Source organism: Heteronotia binoei, chromosome 1 (genome assembly GCF_032191835.1).
Source record: "Heteronotia binoei isolate CCM8104 ecotype False Entrance Well chromosome 1, APGP_CSIRO_Hbin_v1, whole genome shotgun sequence".
NCBI classification, from domain to species: domain Eukaryota; kingdom Metazoa; phylum Chordata; class Lepidosauria; order Squamata; family Gekkonidae; genus Heteronotia; species Heteronotia binoei.
Window position 1 is genome coordinate 127,832,681 of NC_083223.1, and position 21,593 is coordinate 127,854,273.

The following is a 21,593-nucleotide window of genomic DNA, read 5'->3' on the forward strand; positions in this document are numbered from 1 at the left end:
AGGGGGTGGGTATAATAAGGATTTCTAGTCTCTTCAGGCTTCTCTTTTATTTTCAGATAGATGGATAACTATGTACGTAGGGGACCTCTGCTGATTTGCTGCTGATTCCCAAATACTCAGGCACCAGAGAACTTAACGGTTAACCACAGATTTTTATTTACACACAGTCTTCAGCTGGGGTGAAGGGATGTATTTACATAGGCTATTTTGTATCTTGGATGAATAACAGTTGCTAAACAGTTCAGGCTTTACAATACAGAGGTTCACTGAAGTATCTCAGGGTCCACAGTTCTTATATTCTTCACTTTTCAAACTCTAATTAGGTTGGCCTCTTGGGCTTTATGTGTCTGGTCTCTTGAGTCGGCTCAGGGGGGCTCACAACATGTAAATCAATATATAACAATATGCAATATAAAACAAAACATTCATATTCAATAAATAATACATTAATAAAACCATTAAAATTAAGACTTATGGTGCTGCATCTCAAACCTTCACTAAATTTAGTGGCGGAAACATCGACAGCAGATCTAACTTAACTCCATATTTAGGCGAAGGCCATCTTAAAAAGAGTGGTCTTACAGGCCCTGTGGAATTGATCAAGACTCTGCAGGGCCCACACTTCATCCGGAACTTGATTCCACCACTGTGGAGCTACCAACAAAAAGCCTCGTTCTCCTGTGGTCTTCAATTTGGCCTCCTTTAGCCCAGGGATTGTCAACCAGTTTTTCCCTGCTGACCTCAATACTCTCTGGGGCTCATATGAGGAGAGACGGTCCCTAAGGTAGACAGGCCCTCGGCCATATTGGGCTTTAAAGGTAATAACCAGCACTTTGTAACAAACCCGATATACAACCGGCAGCCAGTGCAGCTCACGCAGCCCCGACTGTATGTGCTCCCACTTCGGGAGCCCTAATAACAGCCTAGCCGCGGTGTTCTGCACCAGCTGCAGCTTACAGGTTCGGCACAAAGGCAGCCCCATGTAGAAAGCATTACAGTAATCCATTCTCAAGGTGACCGTTGCATGGATTACTGTTGCTAAGTCATGACGCTCCAGGAAGGGGGCCAACTGCCTCGCCTGTCTCAGATGAAAAAACGCAGATTTGGCAGTGGCCACTATCTGGGCCTCCATTAACAACGAAGGCTTCAGTAGAACCTCCAAGCTCTTGACTCTGTGTGCTGCTTTCAGTGACACACTATCAAAAACTGGGAGGGGGATTTCTCTCCCTGGAGTGCCACGACCCAAGCAAAGGACCTCCGTCTTCGTTGGATTCAGCTTCAACCTACTCAGCCTGAGCCAACTTGCCACGACTTGCAAAGCTAGGTCCAGATTTTGTGGGACGCCGTCAGGCTGACCGTCCATTAGCAGATAGAGTTGGGTGTCATCCGCATATTGGTGACACCCAAGCCCATACCTCTGGGCAATCTGGGCAAGGGGGTGCATATAGATGTTAAATAACATCGGACAGAGGACGGCTCCTTGTGGCATCCCACAATCTAGTGAGTGCCTCTGGGACAGCTCTCCCCCAATTGCCACCCTTTGTCCCCATCCATCAAGGAAGGAGGAAAGCCACTGTAAGGCCAACCCCCTGATCCCTATGTCGGCAAGCCGGTGGGTCAGTAACCGATGGTCGACCATGTCGAACATGGCCGACAGATCTAACAACATCAGCACCGCCAAGCCGCCTTGGTCCAGATGCCACTGGAGGTCATCTACCAAAGCGACCAACACTGTCTCCGTCTCATGACCCGGGCGGAAGCCAGACTGGCAAGGATCTAAGATGGAAGCGTCATCCAGAAAGCCCTGCAACTGTAACACTACTGTCCTCGCAATAATTTTACCCAAAAATGGTAAATTGGAGACGGGTCGGTAATTTGCCAATTCGGGCGGATCTGCTGTACGCTTTTTCAAGGGAGGGCGGACCATAGCCTCTTTAAGAGGTGTTGGAAAACGCCCCTCTGAGAGGGATCTATTTATGATGTCCCATATAGGACATCTAAGTTCCCTTTGACAAGATTTAATCAGCCAAGAGGGCATGGGTCCAGATCACAAGTTGTTGAGCATACAGTAGAGAATTCCGTCAACTTCCCCCAGGCTACGTATGTCAAAGTGATCGAAAACTGAACCAGAAGACAGGCATGGAGCCTTGAGTTCTTGCACTGTATCCAATGTGGCAGGAAGGTTATGGCAGAGCGACGTGATTTTGTCTGCAAAAATTTTTGCAAAAGCCTCACAGCCAATCTCTAATTCTCTCAGATTTGATCTGCCCTGAGGCAGTGTTCTAAGGTTCCCAATTATCCTAAATAATTGTGCCGGGCGCGAATTTGCAGACGCAATCTTAGCCACAAAGTAGTCCTTCTTTGCGGCTTTAACTGCCATCTCATAAGACCTCATAAACGTTCTATAAGATGTTCTCGTCGCTTCATCATGCCACCACTGCCTCTAGCCGTCTGAGTTCTTGTTTCAGCTGTCGCAACTCTGGGGTGTACCATGGAGACCGCTTAACGCGAGGGCGCAGAAGGCGCCAGGGTGCGATCTCATTGATGGCCCTGGATAGCTGGCCATGCCAAACCTCAACCAGATCATCAAGGGAATTGCCAGGGGGGCAGGGATCCCGCAAAGCCATTTGGAACCGCTCAGGGTCCATCAGGCTCCGCGGGTGAGCCAAAATAGGCTTGCCGCCCGTACAGGGTTGGGGCGGCGCATTCACACAAGCCTTGAGGGCAAAATGGTCCGACCATGGCACTGCCTCAGTGGTAATACCGTCCACCAAAACCCCAGCCACAAAGACCAAATCTAACATGTGTCCTGCCTGATGAGTGGTAGTGGTAACAAATTGGAAGAGTCCCAGTGTCACCATGGAAGACACTAGGCCCATCGCCTGACTGGAGGCCGCGTCATCGGCATGGACATTGAAATCACCCAGGACCAAGAAGCCTTGGGTATTCCAACGCCCAGCCTGCCACGACCTCCATCAGGGATGGTAAGGCGCTGGCTGGTGCATTAGGCGGACGGTACACCAGCCAGATCGCCAACCCCTCCCCCACATCCCACGCCAGACCGGCACATTCTATACCATTGATCGTCGGGGCCGGGAGAGCCCGGAAGGAGTAATCCTCCCGTATGAATAGCGCCACCTCTCCCCCCGCCCACTAGTCCGTGATTGGTGAAAGACCGAGTAACCCGGGGGGGGTCATCTGGGAGAGCGCCACCATCTCCCCATCTTGCAGCCAGGTCTCGGTCACGCAAGCCAGGTCCATATCCTGCTTAAGGAGGAACTTCCTAAGGATCGAGGTCTTATTATTTATGGACCTGACGTTACATAACACCAATGACGGAGGTGGGCTATTCCTCTTGGTCCCACTACCTGTCACCGTCAGGATGGGACGCAGACTGGAAGGTCGAACACTGTTTTGTCTCTGCCCCCTTCCCTTATAAATTTGTCTGCTCCCACCGTCATACCTTCCCCTCTTCAGGAGCACTGGAATCCCCAGATTACTTCTGATATAGTGATGTGAAAGAAGCCATCCATCTTATTTTTCCCATAATACATATAGGCATGCCACCCAAAAATATTTCCATGACCTTCTAATGCTTGTAGCTTTCTGTTTTGTAATGTCATCCATTCCTTAATCCACCCCAGGCATACTGCATAATGATACAGTTTTAAATTAGGTAATTGAAATCCGCCCCTTTCTTTCGCATCTGTCAAAATTTTCATTTTAATTATTGGTTTTTTCCCGGCCCATACGAATTCTGAAAGTTTCCTTTGCCATTTATTAAATTGTTCGTTGTCTTTTACTATTGGAATTGTTTGAAACAGGAACATAATTCTCGGTAAGACATTCATCTTAATTGCCGAAATTCTTCCCAACATAGACAGATTCCGTTTATTCCATTTTATCATATCTCCATCGATCTTATGCCAAAGTTTCTCATAATTATTTTTATACAAATCAATATTTTTCATTGTTATTTCCACCCCTAAGTATTTTACTTTAGAGGTAATTTCACACTCTGTTAACCTCTGCAGATCTTCCTGTTTATCTTTTGACATATTTTTACACATAATTTTCGATTTTTTTTTATTTATATAAAAACTTGCCAGTTCATATTCTTGTATCTTACGAAGCAACAATGGTGTTACATGAGTGGGATTCTCATTTATAAACATCACATCATCTGCAAATGCTTTGTACTTATAAGAAAAACCTTTCATTTTCAGTCCCTCTATCTCTTTGTTGTCTTGGAGTTGAATTAAGAAAACCTCTAAAGTCATTATAAATATCAATGGAGATAAAGGGCAACCTTGTCTAGTTCCTTTATTTATTATCATTTTTTCCGTTAAATCTGCATTAATACAGAGCCTTGCTGATTGTTCAAAATATATCGCTTTTACCATTCTTATAAAGTCATCTCCCAGTCTCAGTTTCTCCATCACTGCAAATATAAAGTCCCAATGCACATTATCAAATGCTTTCTCAGCGTCTGCAAAAAATAATGCTACTTCTTTCTCAGGGTGTTTTTCATAGTATTCAATTATTATAACTGTTCTAATATTGTTTCTAATTTGTCTCTTGGGCAGAAATTCTGCTTGCTCTTCTTTAATAAAACTATTCAAATGCTGTTTAAGTTGTTCTGCTAAAATTCTTGCATATATTTTGTAGTCTTTGTTAAGTAATAAAATTGGTCTGTAATTTTTCACATTTGTTTGTAGCATCTCTGTCTTCTATTGGAATAAAAAAAAATTACTGCTTCTTTCCATGTATTGAGAATTTTCCCATCTATTCTTATTATTGAGCCCAAAAGATTCTACAAACCCTAATGATATTCTTATAATGTTTATCAATTTCTGAAGTTTTGGTAATAACGTCTGCGTGAGGACTTTATAACATTTTGCTGTAAAGCCATATGGACCAGGTGCTTTTCCTATTTTTATTGAATTAATCACCTCCTCAATTTCTCCTTTCTCAACTGGTTTATTCAACACCTCCATATTTTCCGTTAAGGAATTTACCTTGATTTTCTGTAGTTACACATCAATTTCTTTCTTATCTACGCTTTGACTTTTAAATAGCTTGGCATAATATTTATAAAATTTCCTTTTAATTCTTTCATGATCAACATCTTTTCCTTTCGACACAATTTTGTTAATTAGTTTATTCTCCCTTCTTTTTTTCATTTGCCAAGCAAGATATTTTCCAGGTTTATTTGCTCCTTCAAAAGATTTCTGTTGAAGTCTTTTTAAACTCCATTCCATTTCTTTATTCAGTAAATGTCTCAGTTGGCTTTGTAGTATTGTTATCTCTCTTATAATTTTCTTTTTCCCAGGAGCTTTTTAAGCTCCTTCTCCTTTTTTCCAATTTTTTTCTGAATATCCATCATTTGCTTATTTTTGGCTCTTTTCTCTTTATTGTTCAATGTAATTAAAATGCCCCTCATTACTGCTTTATAGGCATCCCACACAATTTGAAATTGAGTGTCCTCATTTTCATTTATTTGGAAGAAGCATTTGGTTTCCTTTTCCAGAGACACCACTATCTCCTGTTTTCATAGCAAGTCTTCATTTATCCGCCACCTTGGAGTCCTTTTCCCTGACTTTGCAGACCACATTATTGGATTGTGATTTGCCCTTATTTTAGGAAGTAGCCCTATTTTTTTCGTTAATAGTCCAAGATCTTTTGTAGTCCATATCATGTCAATTTTAGAGAAAGAATTATGCTTTGCTGAAAAATAAGTATAGTCACATTCTTTGGGGTTTAACTTCCTCCAAATATCTTCTAAACTTTCTTGTTTCACCAATTCAAAGAATGACTTTGGTCATTTTCCTTCATTATTTTTTTTCCCGATCTGTCCAGAATATTTTTAACTGTGCCATTAAAGTCTCCCATTATCATATTTGCTCATGCACCACTTGGTCTAGTTGCAAGATATCTTTAAAAAAAAGAGTATTTTGCTCCATTTGGGGCATATATTCCCAACAACAAAGTTCTTTTGTAGTTCAATGTCACTTCCACTGCAATATATCTACTATTATCATCTTTAAAAATTAATTTTGCATCTAATTCTTGTTTGATGTAAAAAACTATGCCTCTTTTTTTTTCTTGGCCATTGAGCAAAATTCCATGCCAAGTTGTTTGTTTCATAAAAATTTATAATCCGTTTGTTTGATATGTACTTCTTGCAGGCAAATTATGTTACATTTTTGTTTCCCAATCCAGTGAAAGGTTGCCCTTCTTTTTTGTGGTGAATTAAGTCCATTTACATTCCAAGATATTATTTTTTAATCCATAATGGTATTTATTCTTGATCTGTTCCCCCAAAGTCCTTATGCTGCCCCAAAAACTTTATCATTTCCTGAGTGTTTGTGATGGTAAATCTCCGTCCTTTAAATTCAAAACTTAAGCTCTCTGGGAGTTCCCATCTGTATCTCATTTCTTTTTCTCTCAACTTTTCTGTCAACTTTTTATAGAGCCTCCTATCGTTGATGACTTTCCTTGGCAATTCTTTCATGATTCTTACTCTACTGCCATCCACCTCCAGTGTGCTCTCAAATTGTTTACTCAGAATCTTTCCCACCATATCTCTTGTCACAAATCTCTCCACCACATCTCTTGATAGCTTGTTTCTTTTGGCGTATTGCGAATATACCTTGTAAATGTAGTCATAGAAATGGTTCGTTTCATCTGGGTCTTCTTCTAGAAATTCAGCAGTAATTTTTATTATATATGTCTTTAAGTCAGTCTCAGTAGATTCAGGCACCCTTCTTAACCGTACCTGATTTTCCATTAATTTACAATTTAGTAGTAATGCTTCTCCTGCATTTTTTGAATAGTGGAATCCACTGTGTCCATTCTTATACCTTGATCTTTCACCTCTTGAACTTTCTTTAATGCTGCTTGAGAATCTTTTCTAAGATCTTCAGTGTCTTTTTAAATTTCTTTTTAAATTTCTTCCGCACTGAACTCAATGTCTTTTTTTTTAGTTCTTTCTTTCTTTCTTTCTTTCTTTCTTTCTTTCTTTCTTTCTTTCTTTCTTTCTTTCTTTCTTTCTTTCTTTCTTTCTTTCTTTCTTTCTTTCTTTCTTTCTTTCTTTGATTCCTTTATTATCTTTGCCAATCTTGCTTCCATAGCATCCATTGCATCTTGCCATTTGGCCATTTTTTCTCTTCAAGTGACCCAGCCCTCATTCGGATCTGCTTTGTAGCTGGTTTTTGCACAGACATCACTGTTTGCCCATTGCTTAAATAGGCTCTAAAGTTGACCTCTCAGATTCAAATTTCAAGTACTCAGTCTTATAGATTGGACCATGCCCTTTTATATAAGCCCCAAATCCCCATTCTCTGATGATCCTAAGTCCAGATTTTAATTTTTTTTAAAAAATCCTTCAAAATGGCATCCGCGACTTTTCTGTTTTTTTTAAAAGTTTTTTTTCCTTTTTTCTCCAAAACTTCACCAAAGTTGATTCTAAACATATAATCCAGTAAATCTCACCTTTTAAAAACAATATCAGCCAGCTACACTATTTTTCAATGTCCCATTTTCTTTTAATTAATTTTTTAAAATTTTGACCTTTTTGTAATGGCCGCTAGTACTTTTCTATGATTTGAGGTCCTAGAGAGGGCTGGGAGGCTTGTTATTTTTTCTTCTCTTAATGGCTCCTTCCTTCCTTTCTTGCCATGAAGTCTCATTTTCAATGGTTAAGAAGTCTCGTGTTATTTCCATGACATTTCCTGTGTTGTATTCACCAAGTCAGCATTTCTTCTCGGAGGGGGTTGTCTGCTCCCGACCACAGGTATTCAAAACAATATTTGTTTTTCCCTTTATAATATTATTCTTCCAATATTACCAGTCCCAATTTTTACCCCTCGTTTATCTTCCTTAATTTAAGATGGTATATTTGAATCCAGATCTTTGTTTTTATTTTAAATTAGTCTTATATTAGTCCCGGAGTGATAGATATAGATCTTTTACCTTCAATGCTGATATCCTTCTACACACTGCTCTTTTCAAAAATAGATGTTAATCAGTCTCAAAGAAGCTTTGAATCTTGATGGATTTAAGTCAACTTAATGACCTCAGGGATCCTCTGTAGATGATTGAATGCAGTCCTTCTCGGGGGACTCTTCAAAGCCAAAAAGGAACCCCACTGGAGTCCCTCGTCAGCCAAAGTAAATCCCCTCAGAACTTGATATGCATATCTTGGCCTTCTCCCTGCCTGGAAGAAGTAGGCAGCAGGTGTTGCGATCACCTTCTCTGCCCAGAACAGAGGTTCTGGTCTGCTCCTCGGCTGAGAAGCAGCTCAATCCGCCATTATCAAAACCCGGAAACCTCAATTAGCTTTTAATTTTAATTAGCTGCTCATTGTTAGACTGTGATCTGGAGCCATATGTGTAAAACTTGAGGAATTTTCTGAGAATTTATTCTCCCAGAACTTACTTCCTCAGACTTCTTTTATTGCCAGTGAACATAAGGGTAATTTGGAAATCTGCCCTAAAAGATGTTGGAAGAGAAGTTCTGGGACCAACATGCCTTAACTAAGATTGCTTTCTCTATATAAACCAACCTGTTTACTCTGGACATCTTCAGAGACCCTGTCATACTGTGTAATGTGGTCCTCAGCTGTGTGCAACTTTGTGAATTTCATTATTAGAACATGATGTGATGCTATGCTATGTATATGTAATACATAATAATTGATATTAAAGGTTTGTAGAGAATGGACATATTTAGTGTATATACCGAGGAACCTGTGCAAAGGAAAATTATTGATGTGATAAGCCACTAATGTGTATCAGATATACTCACTAACTCTTTTGTTGTTTTAATTAAACTATGCCATAATCTGCCAAATAGTTAATATTATTTTTATTAAAATTTTAGTGGTCGTACTGGAAAAATCAGAGTGCAGTCCCTAAAGATTGGCTTGATGTCTCTTTCTAAGGGCCTTTTAGAGGAGAAGTACAGATGTGAGTATAACTGTTAAGGGGGCTTCCCTTTTTCTTTGAATGTGTATAGTTTAACAATAATTTAGTAAAAAAACAACAGTAGTTGTATTAAATTTCATTAACCATTTAATTGTGGCAACATACGTAGGTTCAGGTACTCCTTCTGGCAGAGAATGAGAAAACTAGTTTTTCCTAGCTTGTGTAGAAAGGCTTGAAACATTCATTGTTCTATGTAGCGTTATTATCACTGCTCTGTGTTGGGAATTTTCTGAGAATTTACTCTCCCGGAACTTACTTCCTCAGACTGTTTTTATTGCCAGTGAACATAAGGGTAATTTGTTTCCATTCACACATGGAAACTACTTGTACTGCTTTAATTTGTGGTGATGGTCTAGAACCACAGCTCTGTAAGTGAAAGTATATATTTTACCATTTTCCTGTACATAGTAGGAATAACATCCTTATCATCCTGGAAACAAATAAGCCATTATAATACTCATGCTTTGACAAGAATTTAAGTTGGTGTTATTACAAAGATCACATGTAATTTTGTGTTAAAAATTGATTCCATCAGCTATATATGCCACAAAATATAGCAAAGGGTCTTCAAAATGTTATATTGTGAAACAAACTTTATTTTAAAATCAAAAGCTTGGTGATTATCAGACTTTTCCTTATTTTGTGAGTGTTCTACATTGTGACTTATGACAGGTTACACCGTAAATGTCATTCCTTTCAGGACCTATTGTGAACACTATACTGCATCAAATCAGTTAAATGGGCTGTATAGCCTCTGGTGTGTACTTTGCTTCAGATCAAGTAGAGAGCACACATTGTTGGAAGCATCTGCTACTGTTTCAGTGCTTTTTGATACTGGAGACTTAAACTGGTTTATTTTAAGCCCTGCATCTTATTTTTCTTTTTTTTAAAAAAAACTGTCTTTGATAAGATTTGGATGACTTTACTTTGTTTTATTGTAAACCACATCTGAAGCTAATATGATTGAAAGGTGGACTACAAATATAGCTAATGGATCAATAAAATAGCTAATACTGATTTACTTTCGATGACAGAACCACCTAAATTGAGAGATGGGACATAAATAATTTTAATCAATATCAAACATGCAGTGCAGTGCAATGGAAATTCCTGATTTAATAGCCTGATTTAAGGAAATTCCTGATTTAATAGCCAACACTTGTGCTTCTTAATTTGCAGAATGTCAATCTGAAATAGGTCTAGTTGGCATCTGTTTTCACTCTCAATACTTGGTGTGTAATGCTAGAAAATTCTAGATAATTCAAGATGGAGTAAAAAGAATTTATTCAGAGGCTTTACTAGTATTTTTGAGCCATGTTGGTTTCTTAATGCCTGTTAGCTTGATGACATTGTAGATGTGAAATCACACCATTATTAAGAATAGTTTAATTGAATATTTTTAATGAGAGTTTCACAGTCATAATTACTTTGAAGCAGGAAACATTTTGCTTGTGTGCAGGATGGAATTGCTACTTCTAAAATTGCTAATACAAAGATAAACAGAGAAACTTCTTTCTTGCATGTATTCCAGATCTCTTTAAGGAAATTGCAGGACCTACAGAAATGTGTGACCAGAGGCAGCTTGGCTTATTGCTTCATGATGCTATCCAAATCCCACGACAGCTTGGTGAAGTAGCTGCTTTCGGAGGCAGTAATATTGAACCTAGTGTCCGCAGCTGTTTTCAGCAGGTAATAAATTTAGCCCCACTTTCATTCTGTAAGGTTTAAATACATCCTTGAGATATTCAGGCTTTTCTGTTATCAGGCCCAAATCATGTTAGGCATTTGGAAACACAACAATTTTTAAAGGGGAAAAAATAGGTATGTAGAACTATAGTTTCACGTAAATCAGTGATCCATATAATTGTTAAAGGCATTACTCTATGAAAGATGGAGAAAAATAAATCGGCTTGTAGTTGTAGCACAGAAGCATAATTACTGTTTTGTGGAATGTCATGTGAAGGATTATAATTTAAAAGATATTTCTGAGACTGGGCTTTCGGGGCTTCTTACATCTACAGGGTCTTCAATATTTTCATGGAGCTTCCACATGAGCAAAGATTGAGTTCCAGCTTGTGCATCTACTTCTCTATCTCATGCAAAATACATCTTTGCATCTTCACTAGTGATAATCTAGTGAAAAGTAATAGAAGTTAATCTGTGCTGCTGTAACCGGCAAGCTTAAATATTATAGTATGCTCCTTGTGAAGCAGCCTTTAAAGAAGTCCAGAGGTTTCAATTAGCACAGCCTCCCCGTCACTGTGAATCTGTATATCAAGCTAGTACTGATTCTGTTCTGAGGGTTGCCAGGTCCCCTCTCTGTCACTGTGGGGGGATTTCCCACCATGATGACATCACCTGAAAGTGACATCATCACACAGGTGATATCACAAATGACACTGATTTGGGGGCAGAATTCTGTGGTATTTACCTTCAGAACCATAGAGTTTGCCAAAAAAGCAGTGCATCACTATGCAATGTCCATGGTACAGTGATATCATGGTGTTGGGGATGTCATACAGCAATGTAGCTGTTTGGGGATGGGGAAACCCCCTGCTGAGACCTGGGGACTGGCAACCTTAGACAGAGCTTCACTGGCTGCGAAATTGCTTTGGGTTCAGTTGAAAGTGCTGGTTTTTATCTTTATAGCCCTTTTCCACCAGAGCTGAACCCATGCCAACAGAGCTGAACCCGTTCCAGCATACGTCAACCTTGTGGACTCTTCTGGGAATCCCTTTGACCCAACAGATCTGTTCTTGTTTAGTTAGGCCATTTGCTTTTTTCAGTTATGCCATCTAACCTATGTTCTTTTGGGAAAGAACTGGAAAGCCCATTTATTAAATAGGGAATGTAAAATCTTCTGAAAGACATTTCAGTGATTAATGGATGTTAATCTTTCTGCTGGGTGCTGTACTTGTATGGGGTGGTTTAAATGTTTTTGGTTGTTTTTGTTGCTAGCCTGTAGTTTTTAGCATAAGCTGTCATGAACACAAGCAAAAAGCAAAGTTTTACCCAATTTGGGAAGGACTGAGATTGGGGCAGTTTCTTTGTTTAGAAAGTAATGGGGTAAAACATGTAGAAATACACATTCAAGTATTTTTTTTTCATCTTGTTCTCATTCATCAGAACAATAACAAACCAGAAATCTGTGTAAAGCAATTTATAGATTGGATGCATCTGGAGCCTCAATCAATGGTGTGGTTACCTGTTCTGCACAGAGTGGCAGCTGCAGAAACAGCAAAACATCAGGCCAAGTGCAACATCTGCAAGGAGTGCCCAATAGTTGGCTTTAGGTAAGCTGAATAAAATGCTGTGTCTTCCTAACAGTTTAATGAATAAACTGATGGATTATAACATCCTGTTTCTGCTACATATTCCTGGCTGACATTGTATCTCAATAGTTGAGTGATGACAGGAATGTGTTCCCATCTTGATTAAGAGGATGATATTGTCTCTTCCCTCAAGTTTCTGGACTGAGCAAGCATCAAAATACAATAAAGTAGTAGGGTGGGACAGTCATATGTCTTCAGATAAGAAGAAAATAAAGAAAGGAAGAAAAAACCTAGGGGAAATATTTTATTCAGTGTAGAGGAGAAGAAGGTCAGGTGAAATCAGGAGTAAAATGTCTTGAGGTGAAGACAAATATAACTCTGAGGTGACAAATAATCACAGTCTTCAGCTCAGTCTGAGTGAGGGAACAGGCCTGTGTCATCATACAAGTTAATGCAGGTGCAAAAAATGCTTTCTCCCAACTCAGCCTAGCCAATAAGATGGCCCCTTATCTTGATATGGCTGACTGACCACCTGGATCCATGCCACAGTAACAAGACTAGGCTACTGTACATTGGTCTTCCCTCAAAATCAACTTGGAAACTCCAACTGGTCTGGAATGGCTCAGCTCAGCTGTTATTGGAAGCTAGATGTATTCATATTACTCCCATTCTGCGGACTCTCCATTGGATGCCCATTTGTTACCAGGCTCTGCTTAATGTATTGGTTATCAAATATAAATCCCTTCATGGCCTTGGTTCTTCTTATTTCCTCTTATGTTCTGCCACAACAACTTTGCTCATTTCAGCAGGGGCTTCTGCAGGTGCTAACTTGCAAAAGGGCAAAATTAATTACTGGTATACATACTTTCTGCATTGTGGCTCCTACCTTATGGAATGGCCTGCCTGAAGAGCTCCCACTCTCCTGCTTTGCCCAAAACTGTGCAAAACCAAATGGTTGAAGAGAGCTTTTCTGCACAGGCAATAGGTTGCATTGTACAAAATGGTTCACAAACTTGCTTGAATAAATGATTAAGGACAGTGATCTGTATTACTGTGTATAGCTTATCGTAAGCAGTATCCTGCTGTGTGATTTTCAGATATGCTTAATGTGTCATGTTAATACTTATGCTATGTTTCAATTCTTTCTGGTGGCTCCAGACTTCTAAAATCCTAATGCATTGGCTATTGAATGTCCCATTTTGTTGACTGTACTGACTCACTCTGTGTAATCCACCTTGAGAGAAAAGTGGACTATAAATAACTTAAATAACATAAATAAATCTAGAACCTCAGACAGAGTTGGGAGATTCTGTTTATCTTTCAGCCTACTGAAGTACAGTGTCAGTTTAGTGACACAGTCTTGTTTTTTAAAAAAAATTCTCTTAATGGAAAACTGTATATATAAACCTTGTAACCACTCTGCTTATATGTGTTTTATTCTGCTGGTCCATGATTGTAATAAATGACTGATTGATTAAGTGTTTGGTATTAGATAGAACATCAGTTGACTTCCATCCTACTTACAGTTAAACAAACTTTTCCATTTTTTTTCACCCCTGATATAACCTATACTATCTCCCTGTCTTCTACAGTTTTGTAAGAATTTTGATCTGCTTATGTTGTTTTCCTACAGTGTTTCAGATGTGTCTTGCTCCGCTGGTGCAGTAGAACCCATGTTCAGAATGAATGGCATATTTTTCTTTTTGGGGATTGGGTTTCCATCAGTCCATATGTATTGTAATTAAATTACATACCACTTCTTCTTACCTAAGCACTGCTATCATAATATATTCCTTCTACATGTACTATTTGTGGCACTTTAGATTTTTGTTAGATTGTTAGATTTTTGTTAGATTTGTTAGATTTTTTAAGTTCTATTTTTATTTTTTCTTCTCTAATCTATGACACAGATTGTTGCCTTAATGGTTTTCATTTTTTCACTTAGCATTTATATTTTGATTGATAAATTGTTTCAAGAGTTATTTTGTCAGCTACTACAGACATTAGAGAGTTCAGTATATTAATATTTCAAAAGATGTTTCCCAAAGGTTCTAGTGTTTACTAAAAATTGAAACACATAAAAGTGATATGTTTGTATTTATTAACTGAAACATTTATATTCAGCTTTTCCTCACAGTGGCTTGCAATAATAGTTAAAAACATTTTCAGTTAAAACCAAAACAAAATAACAAACTCCAAGTGGTTTCTCCATTAAATCATTTTAAGTAACTGAAAAGTATGATGTCCTGGCATGAATCTCCACTCCTTTAGGCAGATAACGATATAAAAAGCATCTAGTTTTATGGCATTACTGTCTCCACTTCTATCTTATTGTTTTCTAGAGAATAGGAACCTTTAACTTACTGCCTTATTATAGGTCTATATTTGCTTCTTACTGATTTATTACTCCTGAAACCACTGTAGATTTCTGATTAACACCTGATATCATGTAATGGATCATTTGCCCTTTATATTTGGGTGGGTTCCACAAGTCTTTCCCTTCAGATTGCTTCCCCCACCCCCTCATTACAAGGCAAAAATCCATGTATGCTAAAGGCACCTACTCTACAAAAGTATATAAAACTTGCCACCATTCTCTTTTGAAGCAAAAGAAAAAGAAAAGATGAAAAGTCACATATCTAGAGCACAAAGTGAATATGAAGGTGGCTACTTTTCTTTTGATATGCAGTATGCTGAATTTCACAGCATCCAATCGTAAAGGTGAATTATACGGCCAATAATATAACAGTGAAGGTAATAAAAAGAAGGCTATGCATAAAATATTGAAACAGCTGGTTCAGCATCTCTAAATGTAACCCTCTAAATTATAATCATATATTCATGCATCAGAAAACAAAAAAGCAGACATCTACATTAAATCTAGCTATATAGTGCACCAATACTGGCTGAAGTTGACTAAAACAATTGGTCAATTCTAGATGGTAGTCTGTCTGCCCCAGGTATGACTGTATTAAGCAGAGCCTGCTATGGAAAAGAATATGACCTGCATTTTTAATGTTCAAAATTCTTTTAATTTCATTTGACTGCTGAAATCACATATATTGCACTGCTCATCCCTTCTATCCTTTTTTTTCACTCTACAGAATTTATTAGAAAAGGAATATTGTTTGTGTTGATGAAACGCCATAATTTGTATAAAACTTAACTCTGGCATCGATGACAGAGAAGCTAAGATCTTTAACAGCACATATTGCCCTCTGGTTTCAGTACCATATATTATTTACAATCTAGTAGGACATTTCTGTGCTGTGTTGAAGTCTCATTCTTTAATTTTCTTCAAAATATTTTCCTGGCTGTTAATCATTTCTGTTCTGTGGCTCAGATACAGCACCAGCCATTCAGTTTAAACATCCCTCAGCATCTCCCGTTAAAAGGATCTGGTACTAGGTGATGTGAAAGGGAGTCACTGCCAGTCAGAGTAGACATTACTGACCTTGATAAGACTAATAGTCTGATGAGTTATTTTTTATGTGTAACACTGTCAGTTATTAATGAATATAAATGCATACTTACTGTATACAACTCTACCAGTTTATTGAGTGAACTGCTATGTGTCCTTATTCACTTGTTATTATTTTGTACATCCCAGGGTCAGGAGCATCTTTGAATTCCTCAGTATGAAACTTAAAAAATGAAGAATATTGGGCTCATTGTAGCAAGAGAGATGACAGTTATCTAGAGTTGGTATAGCTGGATACTCATTGGCTTAGTTTAGACTAGGGATGGGCACAAACCAAGGGAAAGATTGGTTCATTTCATTTTGTGGTTTGTTTGATTTCATGAACAGAATAAACAATGAACTATTTGTTTGGGGATTCATGGTTCATTATGGCTGGGGGAGGGGGCGAAATTTAAATGCCACCCCCTCCCTTCTCCAGCCCAAGAGCTCTCCATTGTATCCTATGGACCCATTTTATACACAGCTGTGGTGTGACCCCCAGAAAAGGGAGTTAAAGTTTAAATCTCTTTTTTATGGTCACAGTGCAGCTGTGGCCCAATTTTTCCATTGCATTCTATGGGTCCATAGGATGCAATGGAGCAATCTTTCTTCTCTTCACCAGCTAGCCCTGGCAGGCTGACTGGGGAAGCAAAGAAAGATTGGAGAGACCTCTCCATGCGGGCTCAGCTTGGGCAGCCCAGCGGAACCTGTAGAACAACCAGTCCTGTGGAAAGACGTCTCCCTGCAGGACCAGCTTCTTTGCCGTCTCTGCTTCACTACCTGGTTTTAACTGTGCAGCACAGCAAAGCCTGTTCAACAGCTCATCCTACAGGGAGAACACTCCCCACAGGATTGGCTAAGGGTTCAAGGGAAGGCAGAGTAAACTGCCTCCCCTTGGCTTCCTCAGGCTCCCTCTAGCTGCTTGGTGCCTGGGGAAGCCAAGTGGGCAGGAAGTGTCCACGAACCTTCTAAATCTCCCATGGGAGGCATGGTTCAGTTAATGGTTCAGACATTGGGCAAAACTATGGTTTACTTAAATTCACTAACATTTGTCTGATTACTTGAAGTCAGGCCAATCCATAAGCTATGGTAGCTTGACTTAGTTGTCAAAATAGATGAATCAGTAATGTTGTATGAAAATAGGTAGAAACATTTTTTGCACCTTCAGACAAAGCATTAGACAAGAATCAATAATACTTCAGAAATAGATCTCCTGATTGTTTAGGCAAATATTTTGGTTTTTCTTGATCCTCATCTTGTATAAGGAATCTTCAGCTTAAGAAGGATATGGTATCATTAACACTTTAATGAATTGTTTTCAGAAAGGTATCTGAAATGTGATTTAAAATAGATAAATATAAAATTATCTTGCACTTATACAACTTCTGTCATGCTCATGGCTATAGCTGAGAATAGATACCTTACCTTTCTATCTTGCTTTTAAGAAATGATATACTGTAGTGTAGCTGAAGAAGGAAGTGCATATAACAGTTCTCTTTTTGGCAACTGCAAATTCATATGTGCAAGTTTTTTACTAAAATGTGCTTCTGTAAAGTTCACTTTATGAAGCACTTTCATGGAAGTTTTACTTTGCTAAGAATTACATATATAGTCTGGTGTAGTGACTGGTTACACAGAACATGTCTGCATTGCCAAAAACCACTGAACATAATCATAAAGCTAGTCAAATGATACTTTGTGGCATGTTCTGCCTTGCTCATAAATGATTAAAATGATTTGTACAAAGCACTAACTGTACTAAAACAGTTTTGCTGAATCTGGTAAAGATTGCACCCAGTCTTGTATACTATTTCTGATAGTGGAAAGATTCCAGAATTTAAAGACACTTTTAAAGCACATGATTAAAAAGTTACTCCCTTTGTTTCTGCTTGATTGGACAGCTTAACCTATTAGCTTAACCTATCTAAAACAAAGAGCCCCGTGGTGCAGAGTGGTAAAGCTGCAGCACTGCTGTCGCAGCCCTCTGCTCTCGACCTGAGTTCAGTCCCAGTGAAAGCTGGTTCAGGTAGCTGGCTCAAGGTTGACTCAGCCTTCCAGCCTTCCAAGGTCGGTAAAATGAGTACTCAGCTTGCTGGGGGGGGGGGGGGAGTGTAGATGACTGGGGAAGGCAATGTCAAACCACTCCATAAAAAGTCTGCCATGAAAATGTTGTGAAAGCAACATCACCCCAGAGTCAAAAACGACTGGTGCTTGCACAGAGGACTACCTTTACCTTTTTATCTAATATCACATATCTTGATGTAGTAGCATTGTTGTAAGACATCACACTAGCACTGCATGCAATGATACATACCCTAAGGGTAGCAAAGATAGACAAAAAGGCTGGGTCCAGACTGGCATTTTAAGCCAACACAAGGATGGTTCCCAGATGGATCAAAAAATCATCTGCCTCCAATCCCACTCCCGTATTCACCTTGTCCTTAGGCATCTCTGAGATGGTTCAAAAAGCTATGACTTCCGAAGTGGTAGCAAATTTTTTGCACCACACACCATCCGCCTTTCCAGCATTGGAACGCCACAGCATGCAAGTTAGGTAGATTGGCAGACTGCCCCAAGCCACTTCTGGCTTTAAAAAAATATACATTGCTTCCAAGCGCATAGGTGCATGGGTGCATATGCGTATGATCACTGAAATGAATGGGGGGAAAGAAACACAAGCTGAGGGGATGGTGTGCTACAGCTTTCTGACCACACCAAAGAGCCTCTCACACGGGATACAGACGCTTTGCAGGGGAGTGAGCTGGCCCGATTTGGGACACCTCCCATGAGCCCCAAGCTGCTGGTCTGGACCCAGCCTAAGATTATTTAAAGATTTAGATCAAATTGAATAGCCTATGGAGTTCAGCCAAAAAGCTTTGACTCTTCCACAGATAGAAGGCTTCATCATTCTTCCATTGTATCCACAGGTATCGGAGCCTGAAACATTTTAACTATGATGTCTGCCAGAGTTGTTTCTTCTCTGGTCGTACAGCAAAAGGTCATAAATTACATTACCCAATGGTGGAGTATTGTATACCAGTGAGTACTGATTTACTGACTCTTTCTAATGGATTGTTCTTAGACATTCCATACTATGCCCTTCTCTTTTCTTTGACATGTGGTCTGTCTTAATAAAGAAACTATTTTTTAAAAAAATTCAAGCTTAAAATGTTGAAGTCAACAATACATTTTTATGGAGTATAACTTCACGCAGGTAAAGGATGTTATGGCTTCAAAAATGGACCTATGCTGCAACTTAGACATCTACTTTAGGCTCATTCTAAATGTTTCTTGTGATCATCAGGTCCTTTGGATATATTTACTATTTACTTCTTTTATAGCATGGTTTCCTTAGCAGTTATCCAAAGCAGTTTAAATCACTGTCTTCTATTTTATCTTCACAACCTGTAAGGCAGGTTAATTTGATAATAAGTTGAAAGTATGTGACTGGCACAAAGTTACACAGTGAGTTTCAGAGCTACAGTGGAGATTCAGACCTGGATTTTGTGGATCCTAGTCTGAAAATCTAACTACTACAAACACATTGGTGATTAGGACGTAGCTGCTGTTGAATAGTAGCAAGCAGCCAGACCTGGGTGAGTTACGCCAATCATGTAGTAGCAAGTTGCATAGTGGTTGCTGCATTGAGTCCACCTCCAAAGACCACACAATCCTGGAAAAGACCCAACCCATCCCCCCTCCCTTCCGTTCCCTAGTGCAGCACAATGCAGCACTGCGCTTTCCCCCCCCCCCCCCCCGCCCCCGTGTTCAGAGGAGTGCCACTAGGATCAGCCCTACCCGCTTCAATGCAGCCGGGCAACTGGGCGGTCTCTTAAGACAGCGCTGGAGGAGGCTTCTCCCCCTCCCTTTGGTTCCAAAAGGGAGGGGGGAAGCCTCCTCCAGCACTCTCTTAAGAGAACGCTCAGATGCCCAGGTGTTGAAGCGGGTAGGGCTGATCATAGCGGTGCTCCTCTGAGTGTGCAGGGGGGCAGCAGAGCATGGCGCCACATTGCAGCACTGCAGAGGGGGGGGGGGCAGTGGGCAGACAGCCCACCTGGTGCCATGTGCCCTAGGGCCAGTACTGCTGATATTCATGTATTGTAGCTCTCAAACATCTGACATTTATTCTATCTGGCTCTTGCATTAAGCAAGTTTGGCGACCCCTGCTCTAGCAGTTGCCAAGTAGGCCGTCTTGAATTGGGAAGGTGTCTACCAGCTATACTGTATGGAAACATGTCCTTCAAATATGTGTGTTACAAACAATGGAAGACTTCAAATGCTATTACCTTAAGTTGAATTCAGAAACCACCTGGTAGCCTTATGCAGGTCTTTTAAAATAGGCAAGATGTGTTCTTGTTGTCTAGTCCCTGACAATAAATGGCTGCCAGATTCTGAACAAGTTGAGCTATCAGTATAGATAACATTTCACATTCATTGGATACAATTTACAAGCCTATGTGTCTAGGCAAATGTTAATTTCCTTCACTGGATATATAGAGTTGGGTTCCCATCTACATTTCATGAACAGAAATGTAACTTCCCTGTCTCTGCTCTCCCACTGCAGCGTAAAGTGGGATGAGGGAACTCCCAGAAACACCATGAAGATAGAATTTGAGGACTGACACAGGACAGGGGGAATAGTCGAAAAATGATGTCCCCTTTCTTGTATGTCTGTGAGATCCAACCCATATTCTCCAAGATGTAGCTTGTTTAATTCCAGTGCATTAGCAATTTTTTTGGGAGAACAGTTAGAATATAAAGTCTCCTACTAATGCATGGGTGCCTTATTTTGTGATGTTTACCCATAGATGTGTTTGAATAAATTGAATTTTAAAAAATACCAGGAACCCAAAAAGAGATTCAGGGAGCATATATATGTGAAAAATACTGCACAGAAGTGAAGGTCTATCCCAGTGAAAACTGGCTAGAGTTATCCTATAGCACAGCAATTTGTTGCTTGTTTTGTTTTCAAGAGTAAAATTCTAAATGAAAGCAAAGCAAGATGGATTCTCAGGATGTATACTTGAGTACCCTATAGCTAAATTAACCTGTTTTTGCTTTTTGAACATTTTTCTATTTTTCAGGTTTATTGGACCCAAAAAAATTGGAATTGCAAAAAACCCCCCCAAACCCAGACCTGAATACAATACTGGTATTGGGATCTGGAATTTGTTTGGAAATCTGTTTCTTTCTTCTTCTGTTTTTTGAGGGGGGGGGGGTCCTATAGACCCAAACCAAAAAAATACTGCTAAAAATGCACACTCCTATTAACCTAGAGAGCCAGTTTGGTATAGTGGTTAAGTGCGCAGACTTTTATATGGGAGAACTGGGTTTGATTCCCCACTTCTCCACTTGCAGCTGCTGGAATGGCCTTGGGTCAGCCAAAGGCCTTGTAGGAGTTGTCCTTGAAAGGGCAGCTGCTGTGAGAGCTCTCTCAGCCCCACCTACCTCACTGGGTGTCTGTTGTGGGAGGGGGAAGGTAAAAGGAGATTGTGACCACTATGAGACTCTGAGATTCAGAGTATAGGGTGAGATATAAGTCCAATATCATCATCATCATCATCATCATCTAGAGGAATACAGGGAATCAAAGCCGCTAAAAACTGATCACATCTATTGCAGAAGGAACCATTCCCTTATTTTAGTGTTCAGTACAAGTGTGGTGATGGTGGTGGTGGTTGAGGATTATATCCACAGCTGCCTTCTATTGTAGACAGTAGCATGACATAAATAATACTGAGGCATACTCCATTTCATGACTGATATTCGATATCTCTCAAGGCGGCAGCTTTGATCATACTACTTCACTACTGAATGGTGAGCTTTTCCCCCAATGTAAGGAGCCTTCTGCTGTAGATTGGCTATGCACTTGTA

At 39.6% G+C, this 21,593-nt stretch overlaps 1 protein-coding gene across 3 annotated transcripts in view; it reads left to right on the forward strand.

The window, feature by feature from the left end:
• UTRN (utrophin) overlaps window positions 1–21,593 on the forward strand; it is a 640,548-nt gene that overhangs the window by 557,067 nt on the left and 61,888 nt on the right. For all 3 annotated transcript variants that reach the window (XM_060240558.1, XM_060240540.1, XM_060240548.1), the window contains 4 exons: window positions 8,884–8,969; window positions 10,519–10,676; window positions 12,114–12,280; window positions 18,647–18,758. In XM_060240558.1, coding sequence (XP_060096541.1) covers window positions 8,884–8,969; window positions 10,519–10,676; window positions 12,114–12,280; window positions 18,647–18,758 — 523 coding nt within the window. The remainder of the gene's footprint in view (window positions 1–8,883; window positions 8,970–10,518; window positions 10,677–12,113; window positions 12,281–18,646; window positions 18,759–21,593) is intronic.